This window comes from Bactrocera latifrons, unplaced genomic scaffold (genome assembly GCF_001853355.1).
Source record: "Bactrocera latifrons isolate USDA-ARS-PBARC rearing strain unplaced genomic scaffold, ASM185335v1 scaffold_4, whole genome shotgun sequence".
NCBI lineage: Eukaryota > Metazoa > Arthropoda > Insecta > Diptera > Tephritidae > Bactrocera > Bactrocera latifrons.
This window is the reverse complement of record NW_017537045.1, coordinates 4,119,260-4,139,364: the sequence shown is the minus strand read 5'-3', so window position 1 is coordinate 4,139,364 and position 20,105 is coordinate 4,119,260. Positions and strand designations below refer to the sequence as shown.

The 20,105-nt window shown below is 37.8% G+C and overlaps 1 protein-coding gene across 3 annotated transcripts in view; it reads left to right on the top strand.

Annotated features, from left to right (window-relative positions):
• Positions 1-20,105, top strand: part of LOC108972435 (protein sprint) — a 553,725-nt gene that overhangs the window by 86,023 nt on the left and 447,597 nt on the right. Inside the window, exon 1 of one of the 3 annotated variants that reach the window (XM_018939001.1) lies at positions 18,734-18,941. The exons of the other annotated variants lie outside the window; for them this stretch is intronic. Coding sequence (XP_018794546.1) covers positions 18,903-18,941 — 39 coding nt within the window. The 5' untranslated portion in view covers positions 18,734-18,902. Of the gene's footprint in view, positions 1-18,733; positions 18,942-20,105 lie in introns of those variants that run through there. 3 annotated transcript variants of the gene reach the window in all.

Here is a 20,105-nt window from a genome sequence, read left to right as displayed (position 1 = left end):
CTATGTAGAATGTTTTAGGTATATTTGAGAGCTTTCCGTGTTTATATAGGTAGGTACGAGTACAGCCCCATCGGGGTCAACCAGCGCTAGATGCACCGTTTTTAAATATATAGTACACTAAACTAAGACCATTCAATCTTACTATCACATTTCATAGTTTTCTTCAAATCATTTGGTGCCCACAGTGAAACTACTTATCTTCGTTATACTTTTTGTAGATAGACGCGCAAGCTGTGGTGCTTGATGGATTCCAGGACTTCTATGTCAGGTTTGTGATAAAGCTGGGCACTCACAGAGGAAGTGTGGAACCATTTCTTACTCCCTTTCATCATCTCGACCATATCTGCTTTGCTAAATCGTGTTTCGTTTTATATTTCAATTTGTAGATTTCCATTTTCGTTGTGAGCTATTTTTATCTCAGCTTAGGATTTATCTTGAAAGACTTCTAACTCGGCTAACTTGTCTGCTTTTTCGTTGCTGAAAATGTTCCCGTGGCTGGGAGCGCAAATTATAGCGAAGTGGTGTTGACCAGCCAATGAGCTTAAAGCCTTCCGACAATACATGATATTGACTACGCTTGCTTTAATCTTTGGCGACGAAAATGATAATCATACCATTTGGCTGTGCATATGTTAGCTGTCTATAGCATTCTCCCGTAGTTATTCAGTAGAACTCCACAGGCTTCTATGTCTATTACTACCCCTAGCTGACTTAAGATGGTAATTCAGCAACTTAATCTTCGGATTCTACCACGAGATGGTGATTCAGCAACTTAATCTTTGGTATAGCTGCGAAAAAGTGTGAAATAATACGTGAATAATATGTAAGGTACCTTAGTGGTTCACTAATATTTTCTTCCTAAAACTGCACGCAGATTTTTTCTTTGCCCTCCGAAGCCTTCGAAAGAAAATAAATTTATATTAGTAGTGGGAGAAAATCGTATCCGAAGTCTTACATTTGTTGATTTTGAAAAACTGCACTCACCAGTGTCGTCGTTTTAATTTTGAATTCACTAATAGAACCTCACCTAATAGGTCCTATAATAAAGCCCGACAGAAAGATCATCTCTAATATATTTTGATGTTAAGTCATTAATATATTTTTCAACTATTTCACAGCTTTTAAAGTTCAAAATCTACCTTTTTACTTTTAAAGCCTAACCTTTTTTTTGAAAAGTTTGCTTTGGCGGTACTTGCGGTACGTTATGAGTGGAATCTGGTTAATAACCGAAACGAATGAGTTTACGGGTTTTTCGTACTCTATGCTCAAGATAAGCAGATGGTGATAATGATGAGTCTGAAACTTTGTTTATACTCGTTGAGCCAACAAGTAGACCGTTTGCGTTCGATAAAGGTTGCCAAATTAAGAAAACCCATAGGCGCGCATTCAAAATCGATCATGGCGAACTCGAGAGGATTGTATCGCTTTTGGTTTTGATAATGGAAGCACACAGCCTGCACTAAGCGATGCAACTGCTAGTATATGGTTGAAGATAGCTAGAAACCCATATGCGCGCATTCAAAATCGATCATGGCGAACTCTGGAGGTAGAGGAGAGTTGTCTTCCTAGTGATACCAGGCGCGTGATAACCTGATAACCAGTTTTCATTCATTAATGGTCCCTAAAGTGTGGAAAACCATATCGTTTGTTATATTTCATGCGAAGCTTTTTCAGAGCGAGAATACGTTGAGAATCCATATGGCAGCTGACTAGGGACCGACCTGAAGAATGCTTTTTTATTATTGAAAAAGTTTCGATATTAAATAATTGCAAGTTCTTAGCATCCGGCAGTCATTACTTGACTCTTTAAACTAAGTATGCTTTTAGCTCTATTAGAGCTAATAGAGCTCTATTTGTTGGAGCTTTGGTAAGGCAAAACTCTTTCTAAGCACAAATTAGTTTGTTAGTTGTTTGCGAATGAACAGTAACACAGTAATTAAATCCAGTGTTATTATAAAATACTGTCATAAATGTAATACGAGCTCAACCAGAACCAAGCTTATTCATCCAAAAGCGGCATTTGAAATTCGCAAAAGTCTGTGGCGGTTACCACCAGCACTCAAGATTCTAAGCAAGCTTTTCAGCGTATTGTCCTTCAATTTAGCTTCTTCTTCTACCGTTAACGACCTTCGGGTGATGCTTGTTTGAGGTCACTTGTGAAGTTCCGCACGAATTGTGCGCGTCTACTTATTAGTAGCTTCCGCTCTAAGTTTTCCGCTTTTTAGTTCCTTTATGAAATCTGCGTGATGTGCTTCAATCGCTAAGGTCCATAGATTTTATTGTATGCATGCAACAACGCACGCCTTGCGTGCAACGGATCAGAACTACATATGTATCTCAAAACCGTCTGATTGACACTCAGGTTCATTGGCTCAGATAAAGTGCAGGTCAAACCCGTCCATAAAAAATGGACACAAACGCACGCATATATATATATACATATACATACATATATAATATATAAGGTTGTGGCTATGGTAAGACGCATGTAAATTTGCAAAAGCACTTCCCAGACAAGACAGTTTTCGATGATGCATGCAACAAATGTAGACGCCTCGCCGGCCTGCCACTCATTCTCTGCGCCTGTCACAGCAAAAACGGTGCAGAAATATATTTTAAATATTTGTATATAAGTATGTAATTACATATTTACGTATGCTTAAGTAAATATTGTTCTTCCGCCTGGAGAGTGAGAGAGCAACGTTAGCGCTTTATACCCTGAACAGGGAACATTAAGGGGGGAGCCTGCTTTAGAGGCTTAGAAAATTTAATTTTTTTGAGGAGTTTTTTGGGAGGGAAAGAAATAATTGATTAAAGCGAAATTTTTAGAATTTATAGCTGTATGTTCAGGCATCATTCATAATTTTTTTGGATACGAAATCTTTGATATTCTGCTTTTGGGAAGCAGTTGCCCGATGCATTTCACATGTGCATTTGTCGGACGGCGGGCAGGACGTAAGTCGCAATTTCTGTCGGAAACAAAAAATTCAAAGAGATTCATATTTTTTAATAATTCATCTTCTAGTTAAACTAAAAAAAATTCCAAAAAAAGTGTAAAATATTAAAATTTTTTTATTAATTAAAAAAAAGGGGCTGTAGACCAAAAAAAAATTGACTTCATGTTGTTTAAGTGTTTTTTCTATCTTGCCCGCTCGGTCACTATTTCCCTTCTAGCCTCGATAAAATTTCGAATTGCCAACTATACCTTTGTAGACATATTCTTAGATTATTTTTAAAGAGTCTTAAGCAAAAAAAAACATTGATTTTTGAAGCTTCTAAAGGAGGCTCCCTCCTTAAGTTTGCCACGGAGCTTGAAAACAAAACTGTAGCGTCAGAGATCCTATAAAATATGTACTATATATTCGGTTGTCAAAAAAGTCTTGTGGTATTTTTATTGAATTTTCAGTTGTTCATACAATTTTTTTTTATGATTCATGCCCAGCTCTTGACCGATGCTACGGCTGCTACTGTGCCGGTCTCTTTCGACCTATTCAGCGATTTTATCGCAATTTTCGACGACAGCCCTTCCAGAGCGTGGCGCATCTTCGACCACCTCTACACCAGAACGAAAACGTTGAAACCATCGTTTTGCGGTGGAAATGGAAACTGTATCGGGTCCATAAACTACACAAATTTTACTGGCGGCTTGAGATGCATTTTTGTCTTTATCGTAGTAGTACTGTAAAATAAGCCGTATTTTCTCTTTCTTTTACTCCATGTTTGCGACGATATAACTCACGAACGACTTAAAAGAAACGACAATCAATCAAAGACGTTTTAGTGCGTGAAATCAGCTTTCCAAGAAGGTATAGCATGACCCGATGCGACGAATAAAACTAGAACTACGCGCTCTCAGCGCCAACTAGCGAAAATAGCGCAAGACTTTTTTGACAAACTATTATAAGCATAATCATATCATATATCAAAATGTCTGTCCGCCCGTCTGTCTGTATATACGACAACTAATCCTTCACTTTTTGAGACATTGTTCTCAAATTTGGATTTTCTCTCCAAGTAGCTGCTCATTTCTCGGAACCGCCTACATCAAACCACCATAACTTAAGTCTGCCAGACAAGCTGAATCCTCGCAATCAACTGCTGTGTGGAAAGCTTCTTAATTTGAAGAGATATCTTTACTAAATTTGGCACAGATTATTATCCAAGGAAAACAATATAGTCTCTGATTAGATCGGACCACTAGGTAATGCAACTGCCATAAAAATTTTATTGTAAGGAAACTTGAATCTGTGAAGGGTATTGTAGCTTGAGCGCTGCGATGCTACTGTTTGTTCTTGTGCTTGCTGTTCTTGACACTTTCTATTTCTATTTCTGCCGGCACAAGTGGAAGATATGTGGTTGTAATAAGCTATATCTCTTCCCGCTTAATTTGCACGCCATTGTTTTTGTTTTTGTTGTGATTTTGTTGCTCTTTCCACTGCCTTTTGGCGACATCTGTAAGATCTTCCATCATGTTGCCAGCAATGGGGTTGTCAGCTTTGTTTGAACATTTGTTTGTTGTTCACTTTTTCGTCTTTTGACATTTCAGAGTTGACAGCTCGCCAGCATTTCGCGCCCATCACTTACGAATATTTAGCCGGTGTTTATGGTTAGGCACTTTATTTGACATTTGCAAACGATAAAAATTAGTTATGCGTTTAATGGAAATTAGCGGTTATATAAATGAGGACCTCGAGTTGCTTGAGAGGTGATTTCGATGCAGGTTTGATATTATATTTCCTTATGCAATGATCTTTAGCATTATGCTTTACATGTGGTTTTGTTGCCGACATGGATTTCTTAGATGTAGATAGAGTCTACCATTAAAAATTCTTAGTCCGGTATTGAGCTGGTTTCGTGTACACGACAGCTCCTCTATATTTCAGCTATCCAGTTTCCATCTATGCTTTCAAACTTATTGCGCTCATCAATCCACGAATAATTCCACACCCTGAGGACTATATTTCTTCACTTCTATGAAAGGCGCTTTCTTCCATATAACCGAAATGCTCAGATGTTCTTCTTAAGCATCTGCATGATTTCGTAACAGCAATCTCTTAGAAAACAGCACTTTTTCCCATAGTTTTAAGATTAGTCTATGTTCTGCCTGTAAAGTCGATAGTATTCAATGAGCGAGTTCCGGGGCTTTAGTTTAAAATTGTGGCTTGATGCTTTTGTATTTTTTTTTGTTGCTATTTTTATGCTCTCGCAACAAAGTTGCTAAAGAGAGTATTATAGTTTTGTTCACATAATGGTTGTTTGTAAGTCCTAAAACTAAAAGAGTCAAATATAGGGTTATGTATACCAAAGTGATCAGGGTGACGAGTAGAGTTGAAATCCGGATGTCTGTCTGTCCGTCCGTCCGTCCGTCTGTCCGTCTGTCCGTCCGTCGTCTGCCCGTCTGTCCCTCCGTCCGTGCTAGCTGTAACTTGAGTAAAAATTGAGATATCATGATGAAACTTGGTACACGTATTTCTTGGCTCCATAAGAAGGTTAAGTTCGATGATGGGCAAAATCGGCCCACTGCTACGCCAACAAAAAAATAACTAAGCCATAAATGAAGATATTAAAATGAAATTTGGCATAAAGGATCGCATTAGGGAGGTTCATATTTGGAAGTAATTTTTTTGGAAAAGTGGGCGTGGCCCCGCCCCCTACTAACTTTTTTGTACATATTTCGAAAACTACTATAGCTATGTCAACCAAACTGTATATAGTCGTTTTCTTTAGGCATTTCCATATACAGTTCAAAAATGGAAGAAATCGGATAATAACCACGCCCACCTCCCATACAAAGGTTATGTTGAAATCACTAAACACTAAATTTTACGTAAGAAATGTCAGAAGAAAGCTGCATCCAGGCTTTTTTTAAATATTGAAAATGGGCGTGGCGTCGCCCACTTATGGACCAAAAACCATATCTCAGGAAGTACTCAACCGATTTCAATGAAATTCGGTATGTAATATTTTCTTAACACCCTGATGACATGTACCAAATATGGGTGAAATCGGTTCACAACCACGCCTGAAATCTCGATTRTCACTTTATCATGCGAGAGTATAAAATGTTCGGTGACACCCGAACTTAGCCCTTCCTTACTTGTTGTTTTTGCTACTGTTAGAGTGCCAGATTTGCGGCTTTATGGTCGGCGGTAGCTCCTACTTGTGCTCCATGAAAATTCTTCTGATGCTCTATTTGTTTTGAAACCTATTTTCAACTTGTGCGTCCACCCATAATTGGGTTCAGTTGGAATGACAGCCTGTCTGTAAAATTTTCGAACATCGCAGCCGATTATTTCCATTTTATTGATTTATTTTCACTTCAATTTCGGCGAGGGTCTTTTAAGTTTTAATACCACTATCATTGCAGTCTTTACCGCACACCAGACCATTACCACAGCCACAAGCACCAACTGAAATTACTACGCATTGATTCCGACTACTCGGTATGTCTCCGGAGACCATGCAACTAAATTACTTAATTAATAAATCACCGCAGTACATATTCGTCGATTGTATACCATGCCACTGACAAAATAATAAATTTCAGCAATGTAACGACTTAATCGAGGATTAAAATATGACCGGCAGCCAAACAAAAATCCACTACGTCAGCAGGTCGAAGCAAAAAAAAAAAAAAAAAAAAAAAAAAAAAAAAAAAAAAAAAAAAAAAAAAAAAAAAAAAAAAAAAACCAAAAAAAATAAAATAAAAAAAAATAATAATAACAGTAGAAATGAAGGTGACTTAAAGACAGCTTGCGCGCCTGGCTTAGTCCATTGGCTGTTTGACTAACGGCTGCCGTTAACGTTTAGTAGTCCAACCGTCCGGCAAGCGAGTTCGGCTGACAGGCTAACAGACTACCTGACGGACTAACTGAGTGACAGCGGCTTGCTTGTGATTAACGTGGTGGAAGCAACTGAAAGACTGGCTAAAAATAACTATACGGCAGCAAGTAATCGGCATACATATATCAGTTGTACTAAATTTTACAATAAGGAAGTCCAGACTTGTTCGCTCACAGGCAGTTAAACATGGATTTTTATTTAGGTGCTTCATTATTTGAAAGCATACGAGCGCGTTTGAATGAGTAAGAGAGTCTGCGAGTGTCCAAATACCGCTCAGTACTTTGAAAGCTTTTGATTACAAATATGAAAACACGATAAATCGGCCATAAGAAGGTTGCGTAGTAGAGCTCAGCTTGTAAATGCAGTATTTTTGTGAGAAATTGCACTGAATTTTGTCCTTAAAAAAGCGACAGACTGAATACTGAACTTAAAAGTCTTCTATTGTGGTCGGTATAAAATTCAAGTTCCGTACTTGATACACTTCTTAGATTATGTTTTTAAGCTATAACTGCATTGTATCCATAAAAAAGTATTGAACGTTTTACCCTCATGATGGAGATCGTATTATTACATATATATCAAGTATCCGTGTTACTTTCCCTTTTGCTTGACTCAAGTTTTTAATTGTCATTTTAGAGATTCCGCTCGAAATTTGGTTTCGAAGAATATCAGTGAACACTACGCACTCCTGATAAAAAACAGTTACAAAAAGTTACTTAGGGTTTCAAATCGATATATCTTTATGACGGTTACTATATGGCGCTTTCCGACTTGAGCATAATTTTAATCTTTCAATAAGCTCTATTAGTTTTTTTTTAGTTCTTTTGACACAATTTGTCACAATATAATAGAGCGCAAAATACGGTTACTGCAAAGGTCTTCTTATGATGGAGACTACTATTCGAACCAAGAACTGAAAGTTTATTTCATTTCACAATGCATAAAATGAATATCAAGAGCAGAGTTCTTCTAGCTTGCTTGCATCTAGTAAGCCGGAATTGAGCTGTCAGCAATCGGTAGTGTTCTGCAGGAGAGAGAAATATTCCGTACTGTGAAGTGATGCTCTTAAACGGCACTTTGTCTAAGCTTTACAGTGAAAAGAAAAAATTTCTCAGATGAAACGTGTATTTTTCGGATTACAGCAGAATCTAAGATATCGACAAAGGAGAGCTCTACTCAGACAAACCATAAGAAATATGGATTAAAGCTTGAATTGACGCTGAAAGTCTAGGTCGACCTACCATCAATCAGTACACTTCTCTGGTAGGGGTAACCATCCAAAGCGCGATCTTAAGCTTCGATACATCACATTATCTAAATTTACAGAAAGTCTGGGTCGATCTGACAGTGAGCTGGAAGAGTTTTTCTGACACCTTGGATGGAATGTGAAGTGAACGTTTGTTAGATTACGGTAGAATACAAGGTATCGACACTCTGCTTTGTCTACCCGGGCAAAAGTAGCCATTCGAACCGCGGACTGAAGCTTGGGTCAAAAACGATATACTAACATTACTAGGTCGACGCGAAAGCAAATTAGAAAAGTCTTTGGACTTTTTGGAAGAAGTATAATGAGTTCAAGCAGTGATCATTGTGCGTTAAAGTAGAGGATTGCTTAGAGCAAACCCTGTCGTTCATGTTCTTGAGTGTGGATCCTTAATATTACTTCAGATGTATGAGAACTAGTGGAGCTCTTGCGGATTATTAGCTAATTTGATCGAGCTTAAAGTTGTCAGGGTACTTTCTATGGTCAATCTTTATAGAATTCTCAGTGGTCCTCGTTAAATTTAGGAAACCGAGACACATCTCATTTGGTTTAAGCTATGGATAGACTGTATCGATTAATGAAGAATAATTAAGAACAAACATTTTTTTATTGAAAATTCCAGGGACCAATCTAAGTCCCTACGGAATCGCCAAATTCAACGGCTTCACTAAATGAAAACATACTCTAACGGTGTCGGACTTTTTGAGTGTTTTATGTTTTAGTAATTTCAATGCTACCTGCAAACATTTGCATTGCATTTTTTTCCTGCAAATACTCGTGCTGCTTCGCTAGCTGTGTGTTATTGAGTTGCTGCAAATGCCTTGTTAATTAAGCATTACATATGCACGCACTTACGCACTTAAGTAATGTTGCGCAATGTTGCAAACGCAAATGTAAATGAATAGATGTAATTAATTACATTCACGCCTCGCAGTTATAAATAACGCATTCAGAAAAATGCATATATAGTATATAGCCTTAGTCATATGTGCTTGCAACGCGACAATTCTTTCATCCTCGCACACGAAAAATCATTTTTAACCAAGTTTATCAAGCCTCTTGATTATTTTGATGTCTACATATACAAATAAACCAAAAAAAAAAAGAATTTTCGTCAACTTAATTTCATGTGCGCATAGGTATTAGGGTGGTGCTGGATGAATAAACAAATATGTATAATTTAGTTTCATCCAAGGTCTTCAGAATTGCGTTTATAGAAGCGCGTTGTTAGCCAAAATGCGATTAGATCTGATCTGTACGTGTCTTCAATTTATGTAGACGTTCGAAAATCCTTGATCTAACTGTGCTGGGAACCTGATGCTAATATCCCAAAAAGTTCCTAAGACAAAGCTTCTAAGTTTCGCAGCATTGCAGCATTGCAGCCTAGCGCCATAACCACATTAACAAGAAGGTCAAAAAATGCGAAGACGAGATAAGCGTAAGAAGAGTAAGTTGAATCAGAAAACATGGAACAATGAGAATGAATGAGAGCCTTATGTTCTCTGGCTAACTGTTAACCTAGCTTTCACTCCAAAAACATCAGCAATGCACTCATCGACATTTCGCAACAAATTACGGGTAAAGATAGTGGAGTTTCAAGCTTAATAAGTTTAAAAGATTCTATTAACGACAAGAAGTGCGTAACTCAACAAATTCAGAGAACATTTTACGAAAACACACAACTTCTCCAACACTAAAATGGCCGATGAAATTGCAATACAAGCGGGTGAAGTACATCCAACAATCAGAGTAAGCTCAGCACCACCATCCCTGAAAGAATCATATCGGTAATAAAAGGCTCAAAAACAACAAGCCGAGAGAATACGATATACTCCAGGTTGAAACTCTGAAAGTGTGCGCAGAACACACGGCGAAACTCCAGCTTTATTTTTTCAAATAAATTTGTATGGAACATGAAAGTCCTTGAGGACTAGCCGCAGGGTATTTGGTTGTTATACTAAAGAATACGACATTTCTAAACTATCGGGTGGCTTTTATCGACAGGATAAAATAAATGAACACGATCATTTTATACTATAGGACAAGGAAATGAAACAGATCAACAGATCTAAAATTCGACACACGTATTCTTCCAAACAAAAATTAGACTATTTAAGTCCAACGCGGTGGTCTCCGTTCTTCTTTACGGATGGGAAACCTGGCTTGTCACCAACTACCTTACCAGAAAGATTCACAACTTGGTTAATATATGTCTTTGGTATATCCTCGAGGTATGGTGGCGTAAATTACGAAAACGAAAATGGATAGGTCACTCATTGCGAAAAGATGCCACGAAAACCAGCCGACAAGCTTTAAGCCGCAATAAGACCACATGGAGCTGACAAAAATAAATCAATGAATGCGAAGAATCATGGAACAAACTAAGGATACTAGCAAAAAGAAGAAGAATAGAAATTCTTTGCTCCAGGGGCGACAACCCGTGACTGAAAATCATAAGACGCTTAGTTAAAATGGAGCAATATTATCGACGTGAAGACAAATTATTAGGCTAATATTATGCAAGTTACCTCAGCAGCTTTTCAGTGGTATCGGATTTGTGTTAGATTTATTATAAAATCAGTGATGTAATAAATAACATAGTAGTCATATATTGTATGTCTTGACTTTTGGGCTGAGCAGCTTTGGTTTTCAATATCTTATCCACAGCAATCAGAATTATGTATGGACTTTCGGGCTTCACAAGATTAAGACGTCGAAAGGCGTTTTAGTCTGAAAATACGCGTTTTCATTACGTAAATGTTTTCAGAAAATCTTCAAACAATATGTGACACTTTTTTCTCTTAGGAATACTAACTACTAAACTAATATTGCTTAACACAATTAGAACCGGCCTATTATATCCCTTTGCTTAGGCGCATACATCTATAGTGGCGAGCAAATACAAATATATTTACAAACGAGTTGGTTGTTGCAAAGTGACAACGTCAGGTGCTGCCTGCCGCTAAACGCCTAGAGCATTAGAAGGCATGATTAAATTATTCCATCAGGCGACCACCATGACGTGAAGGCATAGCGTGAGAATGGATTGGAAGATTTCTAGAAACTACTCACAATCACTCTCAGTAGATTTCATATTGCTTTTATGAAGTGGTGAGCAAAGTTCTTATAAACGTGTTACATTAAATTTTTAAAAGTAAGGCGTTGCCTATAATCTAAAGACATTTTGTACTTAAAAAAAATTAAAAAATCTGGAAGTTATGAGTACGAACTAGTGAGAGTGAGTCCGAACTAGTGAGAGTGAGTCCGAACTAGTGAGAGTGAGTTCGGGTAGGCCGTGAGTGTGAGTGAGTATGACAGTCTCCGCGTTTATATCCTGTCTACGAAAGTTGATACTAGTTGAAGTTAAGTTCTGCTTTCGTAAGCTTGTACAGGCTGATATTGCAATGTGCTCTTTTAGATGTGGAATTATCGTTTATTTCGTTTAATATGCTCCAAACCCTACTCCGTTTATTGCTAGAAGTTTTGCCCTGCCTCATTCCTGGATGTGACTCCTGCAATATTCTTTAAGTCAGCCATACAGGGAAATATAAATATGTATGAGTATAATCTATAGTTCAAGCTGCTACCGTTCTCCTTCCTAGCTGCAACTATTTATGTCAATAATATCGATTTTAAAACTGTTTCTCAATTTGCAACTTCTGAGTACTAATCTTTTTTGACTTGGCAGAATACGGAAATGTATTAACCTTAGTAACAATATCGTAACAGATGCAGTAGGAGCAAGCATCAAAAGCAGTGGGTAACTTTAATCCGCTAAACCTAATCTAGTCCCGACTCATATCTCTCCCAGGGAACCAAAGGATTAAGTATTACTTCAAGGGAGATAGAAAGACTTTAAGCGTCATCTATCACTTACACTGACTGCCACCAGAGGACTGACATTTTCCACCGAAAAACCACTGCCAAGTGAAGCTCTGAGTCTTCTATGTACTCTGTACTCGTCGGACAGCACGTACTAAGGTCGCGATGGAATCGGAACAGTTGTTCTGCGGGTCCACCTGAAGTTTGCCACCATTCTTGAATGACGGCTCTGATTGCTGATTTAATAGCACGCATTCGTTTCCCTGGATGGGTGGCATACTAGCTAGAACTTCAGCAGTGTCGCTTGACGTCGTTGCATCGTTCGGAAAGCACTTGTTACTAGGATAGCAGTAAGCCTATGCACAGCGTTTATTTGTTTTGCATACGCTTTTATATCGAGTACCTGTATCCATGTATGTATGCTGTATACAATATTACGGAATCCGGTAAAATGATAAGTCGTTTCTGTAGTCTATTTTTTCGACTCCGATCTAACGTTTGGTCTACGGGTATCATTAATGGATTGATAAGGTGTAGCTTCTTATAGAGAATTATATTGACCATTAATGATCATATTTCAGCAATTCAAAAGTAAATAGACCCTGAGCAAGTGTAGTTGAGTTCTTCTAGTGACTATATTTCATCGAATTCTGTAGTAAGTATTTACCCTTTTGGTAACGCAAATGAGATGCATACTTTTTAAAGGAAATATTGCTACAGATAAGCTCCCATTGAGCATTTGTAAAATGTTCTGGATTAACAAGTCTTGAAGACTGCGCCGGTAATGTAAAACACATCTGATTATGCAAGTCCTTTAGCAAGAATGTTTCAGAAGTGAACCCATTAGGTGGCATAAGTCATTAGGCCTAGCTCGTACGGCTCTAATGAAACGCCTGGAGTGTTGAAAAGCCTTGTTATAAGCAGTTTCCGCTTTACCGAGCTAAAAACCAATTTATTCGTTTCATAAGTTGATACAGTACACACCTAACATTTGATAGTGCTTTGACCTTGCAGACAGAGTGTCATTCGTTTAAAAAATACCAAATACTTTATGATATTTGTCACTCATCCATATCGCAGCGTATTTTGGTGAACTTTTTATATAAATGCAACTCTGCGTATTAACTATTTTCATATGAATATCTATTGACATACCCATACCTCAAGATATTATACAATAAATTACGATTATGTTTGGTGGAAAACGTTAAGCCAAGTCGCACTCAATTCGGCAGCAACAGTCATCAGCCAGCGGCTATAAATTATCACCTCTGATCCCATTGATTTGCATAAATTCGAAATGTTAAGTAACGATATTTCTCGCTTTTAGGCGATTGCAAATGCGTTAAGCTTTTCTTTAATCATTTTTCATTGCACCAACTACTGGGTATCTAGCCACTGCTACATATGTACATATGCACATGTGTACCTATGTGAGGCTGCGAGCAGCTATGTGGTCTGGCCCATGGCCTTAGGGATATAGGTAATAGTTTTTTTTTTGCGTTATTTATGAAAGCCGCGTTAGTATACATTCGTAGGCACATACGAGCATTTCATTCATAGCCACTGCAGATGTCTCGACTATGTTGGATATATCTCTTTTCGGCTGCCATAAATGGGCTCATTGTTTCAGCCTTTGCTGCCAAAAAATTTGAAAATATATAAATCAATTATGAATTTTAATAGTTCGTTATTTTGCTCAGTAGATATGTAGAGTGTTAAGTGAGGTTAGGTTAGAGTGCTTGGTATACGAACGCCCACGCATGGTAGTAGGGTTATGCATGGATACGCGTTTGTAGTGTAGGGTGTAGGGAACAGTTATGTAATGAATGCGGCAATGCCAAAGTTAAAGTAAATGGAGGGTTGAGCGCTAGAACTGGCACAACCGCGCAGAGGTCCTTGGCAAAAACTGCGAACACTTGTCAAGGTACTTGCAGCAAATTCTGACAAAAGCTGGGTAGCAAAATAATTTTATGTACTCATGTTTTGAGAATCCTTAGGATGATCTGGATGCCGAAAGTGCGGCATAATGTTGGAAATGTACTCTTACCGACATTCTTATATAAGCTCCAATTAACCTGTTGCTTGTTATAGTTAACGGATTATGAAAAAAAAAATGAATTTTTCTGTTGATAGGTAAAATAGCACTATCAGGAAGAAATTTCCGTTCATACTTCATAAAATAAAGGGCAACTTCAATCAGTACCAAAACCATAAGTGGCGTAGAAACCTGAACAATCGTTTACCAAGAGGTTCTTTGCTGGATTAATTGGTAACTAGCTTAGATATAAGCCTCACTTGGGCTTAAAAGTCTTTGATGATATGAAAAACACGATGATACTTCATCTAGTCTCTTGAACTGCGAAGCTCCTGGGTATCTAATAGTTGTAGATAGACTGGACAAAAGTAGAGGAGTAGAGGAAGTCTCTCGGCGTCTGTCTCGTGCTTTCACTCTCTGCTTGTATCGTCGTTACTAATGCTCTTACGGCTCGCATGTGATGCCAGTAAGTTGTGACCTGTCATTAGGCCAATAACCATGTTGCAGTCTTTTCGATATCCCGATCGTACTTTTCTACAAGGTTTTTGCACCTGGTCTTGGCGATCTTACATTGTGTATCATATTTAGCGACTTGCATATTTCCTGAACAAGTTCGGTAGCCACGCGTACGGATTTCCTGGAACGCCATTTTTGGCAGCCACCGCATTTACTGCCTTTACGCACATTCTCTGACGTAATACTATATGTGATTATTGCTTTAATTACAGCTTTGCTATCTATTTACATATATATTGACCTCCTTTGTGTAGTCTTCTGTCTTGTTGTCTACCGCTTGGGATTTTCTAAACCGACAGACTTGCAGCTGAAAGCTTCAGCGGTTTTTCCGAACGGTCGTCTAAGAGCCAACTTCGAGCAATAGATTCCGGCGCTCAGACTGTTAGCTATTGTTGATGCGTCTGTGTAGATGTTACAGGTTCCGCTAACGTATCGCCTTTCAACCAGAAGCAAAATGGTTAAAGAATCAAATGGAATTCTACTTCCAAGCATTGTGAATTATTCCACATAGCTTTGAAAATGGATTTAAGCGATGATGAGATCTTTTTGGAAATTGAAAATATGAGCCAGAACAATATTCTCTAACAAGGAATGCCGACCATGTTGTATTCTTTCGTCTGCGATCTCACTGACTCTCTCCGTCATATATTATTTTCTTTGCGATTTCACTGAGTCTCTCTGGAGTTGGAATTTACCGTTGTCTCACTTCTTTTGTAGGGTATTTGCAAAGCCGAATGTTAGACAAATAACTCAATAGTTTCACAAGGTTGAGCGTGTGATCTCACGGACCTTCAATAATTTCTGGTATAAATTCATATGTGTGGGGGCACAAACATACATAAGAACTTATATTGTAGCTACACGTTTACACCAAGCAGAATACCAAAATTTTTCTACTCAGCCAATTTATTTTATTTGTCATTTTATTCGAGGCCACACTGTAGTTGAACTGTCCAAACAGTGCACTTACTTATCAGTCAATAAAAAGTAATAAGTAATTGTCAAACGGTCATTAAAATAAATAAATGCTGACGGTTTGTGGTTTTTTATTTTTCTTAGCATTTACGGCTCTCTCGTTTAAGAAAGTGGACACATATCTCATATGAACATATATGTATTTAGTACTTATCTGGCGCATAAAACCATGTTGATGGTATCTCAATTGCGAGAGTGCGAACATTTGTGTATATTTGTAGACTCGCATGATCGGTAGATCGCTAGCATAACTCACCATATGGTTTTGAGTTTTTACTTACTGTTTTATCATTTGTTTGCCTTTTTGTTGTCGACAAACAATTGTGGCATGCAATATGTGCAAATAAACATACGAAATGCTGAGTGTGGCTACCTCAATACAAATGTGGTTCGGCAGTCAGAGTTCTTTTGCTTAAGCTAAAGAGTACTCAATTTATTTCACCACGAATCGAGTGTGGTGGTTGAGCGCAATTGAGTGGTTATGTAAAAGGGCTCAATTTTATAATGCACTCACATAAAAAGACTTGAAAACAATTTAGATTTTTTATTTTAATAAATTTCTGGTAAAATATTTGAACTTTGACTGAAAATGTTAAGCATCTTGCTAACTTTTTTAAAAAAAACTTCAGTGAAATTATCTTTAAAAAAAATTCCTTGAAATTTTCTACAAAAAAAAAAAAAAAAAAAAAAATAAAAAAAAAAAAAAAAAAAAAAAAAACGAACGTGCTGCGATGTACTTCATAGTGAAAATAATACTAATTGAAAAGAAGAAGAGTTTTGGCACTGTTATTCATCTGCCGTTTAAAGCGAACAAAACCGGTGTAATACCAGTAAGGACTTAACTTCTTTTTTTTTGTAATCAAAAATTGAGGTTATTTCAAACAATATAGATGAGTAGATACCATTACAAAGTTCCATTGCTGGAAAACGTAATTTTCTTTAAGCTCATTTAATCGCTTAGCTGAGAATTTGCTCAGTCATACTTGGAGAGCTGAGAGAACAATCTAAGCAAAAATCGATTAGCCATCCTTCATTGTTTTAAAGAAACAATATGTGCAGAGTAGTTAATATACCACCAATACCAGTATTAGGTTAGAAATTTATAGAAGAATCCCGTGTTGCTTGAGAAATGTTGCAGCGCTGATTATATAGTATATGATAAACTCTAAATGAAAAGATATGTATTTTTAATAGTTCTGACTACAGTCTTTAGCACTTTGTCTTCAATAAACAAATAAATTAAATCGCAGAACCTTTTTGTTGATATTAAATCAGTACTTAGGATTAGATAAAGCCAATGTAAAGAAGTCAAAACTAATAAGCACAGCGTCTCAAACCTTTCAGCTTAAGAAAAATATCAGAAATATTTATATTTTGCTCAAAGAATTGTAAATTTTTGCAATTTTTCAAAATCACTAAAGTATTTAGACGACATGTTAGAAAAGATGGATGATTGCACGCTATCCGAAATCTTTTCTAGAGCTGACTGGAATATACTCAGTCAGGCTTGATTAAGTTGAAAATGTTATTTTTAAAATTGCAATCCGTTTTTGGGGGAAGGTAACGTATAACTTCGTAAAAAATTATTCTCAAATCTCAAGCAAGCTTCACAATTTAATTTGGGACGAAATAAGTCTACAAAACATCAAAACACTCTTTTCTTAAGACGAAACCAAAAATTAAGCTTTCAACAATTTTCGATTATAATTTCTTTTAGAACTTCCGAAAACCATTTTTGATTTTATTGATCAATTTAAAAAATACTATGAGAGTTTTGAAAATAATTTCGAATACCCTTTATTTACGTCAAGTATTCATTTCATAATCACGACTCCTTCTTTTGTCATAAAAATCCTAATCAGGATTCGTAGCTTACGGATCTCATAAAGCTACTTTTGGCTTTAAGAGTTTGGAATGTGGTTCAATATCGGTGCACGTAAAAGTAGGACTGTTGGTTTTCCGCGTACCTCAAAGTAACTATGTGGTATACCTCGCGTTGCTGGTGCTCGAAGACCTGAGTTGTTCGCTTAGGGTCCACTGTTTCAAACAGCCCTTGAAGAAGCTGAATGGTCTCGGGCAGCTTAGGGAAATTGTGTTCTCAGCTTGCCCTCAGCGGGCCAACCCAGCTGCATTTCCTTCTATTTCATAACTGGGTACCCAGATGTTATTAAACGAGTTACCTAATGAGGATGTAGACTTAGTATTGGCGCTGCAGATAGCCTTAATTGTCGCTTGGCTAAACACTAGAAAGTTTATGGACTTGTTAGCTAAGGCGGAAGCTCACTTTTTACCTTCGCTTAACCCAACAATTTCGGTCTCAAAAACTGAATTGTAGTCATTAAGTTACAAATTACTTCCTGCGAAGGGACATTTTCAAAAAAAAAAAAAAAAAAAAAAATTTGCTACTGTTACTATTTTAAACTTTGTTCCGTCGGTGAATATGTAAACTTCGCTGTTGGAACTGTCGATCACAGAACCATTCGAACATTCATCTCCGCTTGTGTTTACTTCCTCATATATCTCCTTTCCTCGGTCGCATTGCCAATTCGAATTCAGTACAACTTAAAATCTTGAGTCGTCTGCCCGTAAGCTTAGCTTCATACGTCGTTTCAATATTTATTGGCCGGATATTGAGGATAACCTCCAGTGGCTTTGTTGATGTAGTTTTCATTTCCCTACGCAAGCAGGTCCATTGCATATGTTCCAAGGGTTTAATGTGTTACTTTTTCGTTAATGCCATTCACCACACCACCACATTATATGTAAGTATGTGACGGTTACACTTCATACAGCCAACAGACCGTGTGCGGTCGGTTTATTTAACGTCTAGTAAATTCTGCAAAATTTTCACACACAATTTTACAGTGTACATTTTACTTCCCCACACTTATGCAAATTCTGTGGTGAATTAGCCAGGCAGTTTTTGGTCGTCGTCCCCAAGTAGCAGCAGCACTCAATACCGGCACTTATGTACGATTTCGCTTTCGTTGCCGATAAGCCAGCCGTAAACAAACCGGAGCTACTGTCTACATGTGCGCTGAGCAGCGATAAGATGAGCTAATTGAGTGACTGCGTGAGTGCAAAGCGATGTGAAGTTGGCGTGCAAGTGTCCGCATACCCAACACGATCCACTGGCGCTGCGTGGTAAGTTGTTTGGCGCTTGATAGCCTAAACGCACGAAGTTACTTGAGTGTGCTAGCATTGGCGCTGGCGTTGGAGCTGTAGCGGCGCTCGTTGGCAACTTTGCCAAATCGCTTGCTTCGTTCAGTCGATCGCTACTTTTGCATTAAACTGAACGCGTTGTGCGCGTCGGTCGCGGTTTACCGGTACGCATTGCTCGTTTCATTGGTGCGCGCTTTGTTGTAACAGCTGTGCTTTGTGTATGTATTGTATTGTATGAAGTGCGGCGTTAAGTTTTTAAAAAGCGCATTTTTATGAGTTTTTATGTGTGTGAGCGCTACGTTCGCAATTGTTTTGTGCAGCGTAAGAAAAATGTATATTATTTAAATGCAAATGCGCACATTTTCCAAGTAAAAGTGTGTGAATTTTGGCCTAGTCTGGCATTTTTTGGCTGCACTGGCGTGCAAGTGCAACTTTGGTGCTGAAAAAGTGTTGGGAAAAATTTTGCTAATTATTATTTTATTTTTTAAGAAATTAAAATTTATTGTAGCTCAAAAGCGCATGCTTATTTGTTAGCGCAGCTATGTTTTGTGCAACAACATACCGCTACCCTGCCACAGCCAATGTACAACAGCTCTCAAACGCCTGGTTGCGCCTTGCAGCCGATTTTATTTAATGCTTTTATTGCCCCTCTTCGCTCGTTTATTATGCGCCGCGTTTAGCTGCCGCCAGCTAGTGTTCCAAGTTCAAGTTCAACGCATGTGGCAGCCACAAATAGTTGCAGCGCGCAAATGCAACATTTTTTCGCGCTTTGCTGCGTCGTTTCAATGCGCGCCGTACATTCACATACAAACAGATATGTGTATTTGCATGCATGTAAGAAAATTTACATGCTGCCGTGGTGTTGTTGTAGTGTTGCTGTTGCTATTTATGCTGCCCTGCTAAAAAGGCGTGAGTTATACCGCATGTGCACCTCACCGGCTTTTTGTTTAGCGCAAACGGCACAACTTGCATAGAGGCCGGCTCATATCCTTACTTTATAAAGTGAAACGGCGGTTATAGCAATATGTACATACACATATACCTACCTATCCGGCTAGGTATGCCGCTCTGAGTGTATGCGCCGCAAAGTGTTCTTTCTCGTCGTTTATTTGTGCTAATTTGCTGGAATGTAATTATGCAAAATGTGCTTGGTGCGCAAGTATCTGCGAGATATGAAGTTATAAAAGGAGTGGGTGCATGTGCGCTGAGAAGGTATGCAGTGAAGCATACACAGTGAGTTGCCAAACAGTGAAATATACATAAAAATATTGAAGTGCTAAATGGTGTTGTGCTAAGTACTCGAATTCGACGGCTGAAATAAGGTGGCTGTGCAAATCATATAATGAAACACATAGGCATTATACACAACCTCACATTTAGAATCGAACTCTATAATAAATATAAATTTATACATAACATTCGTTTAAAAAATTTCAAATTTCAAAAGGAGTTTTAAGAAACCTGAACTACTACTAAATTGAAAAA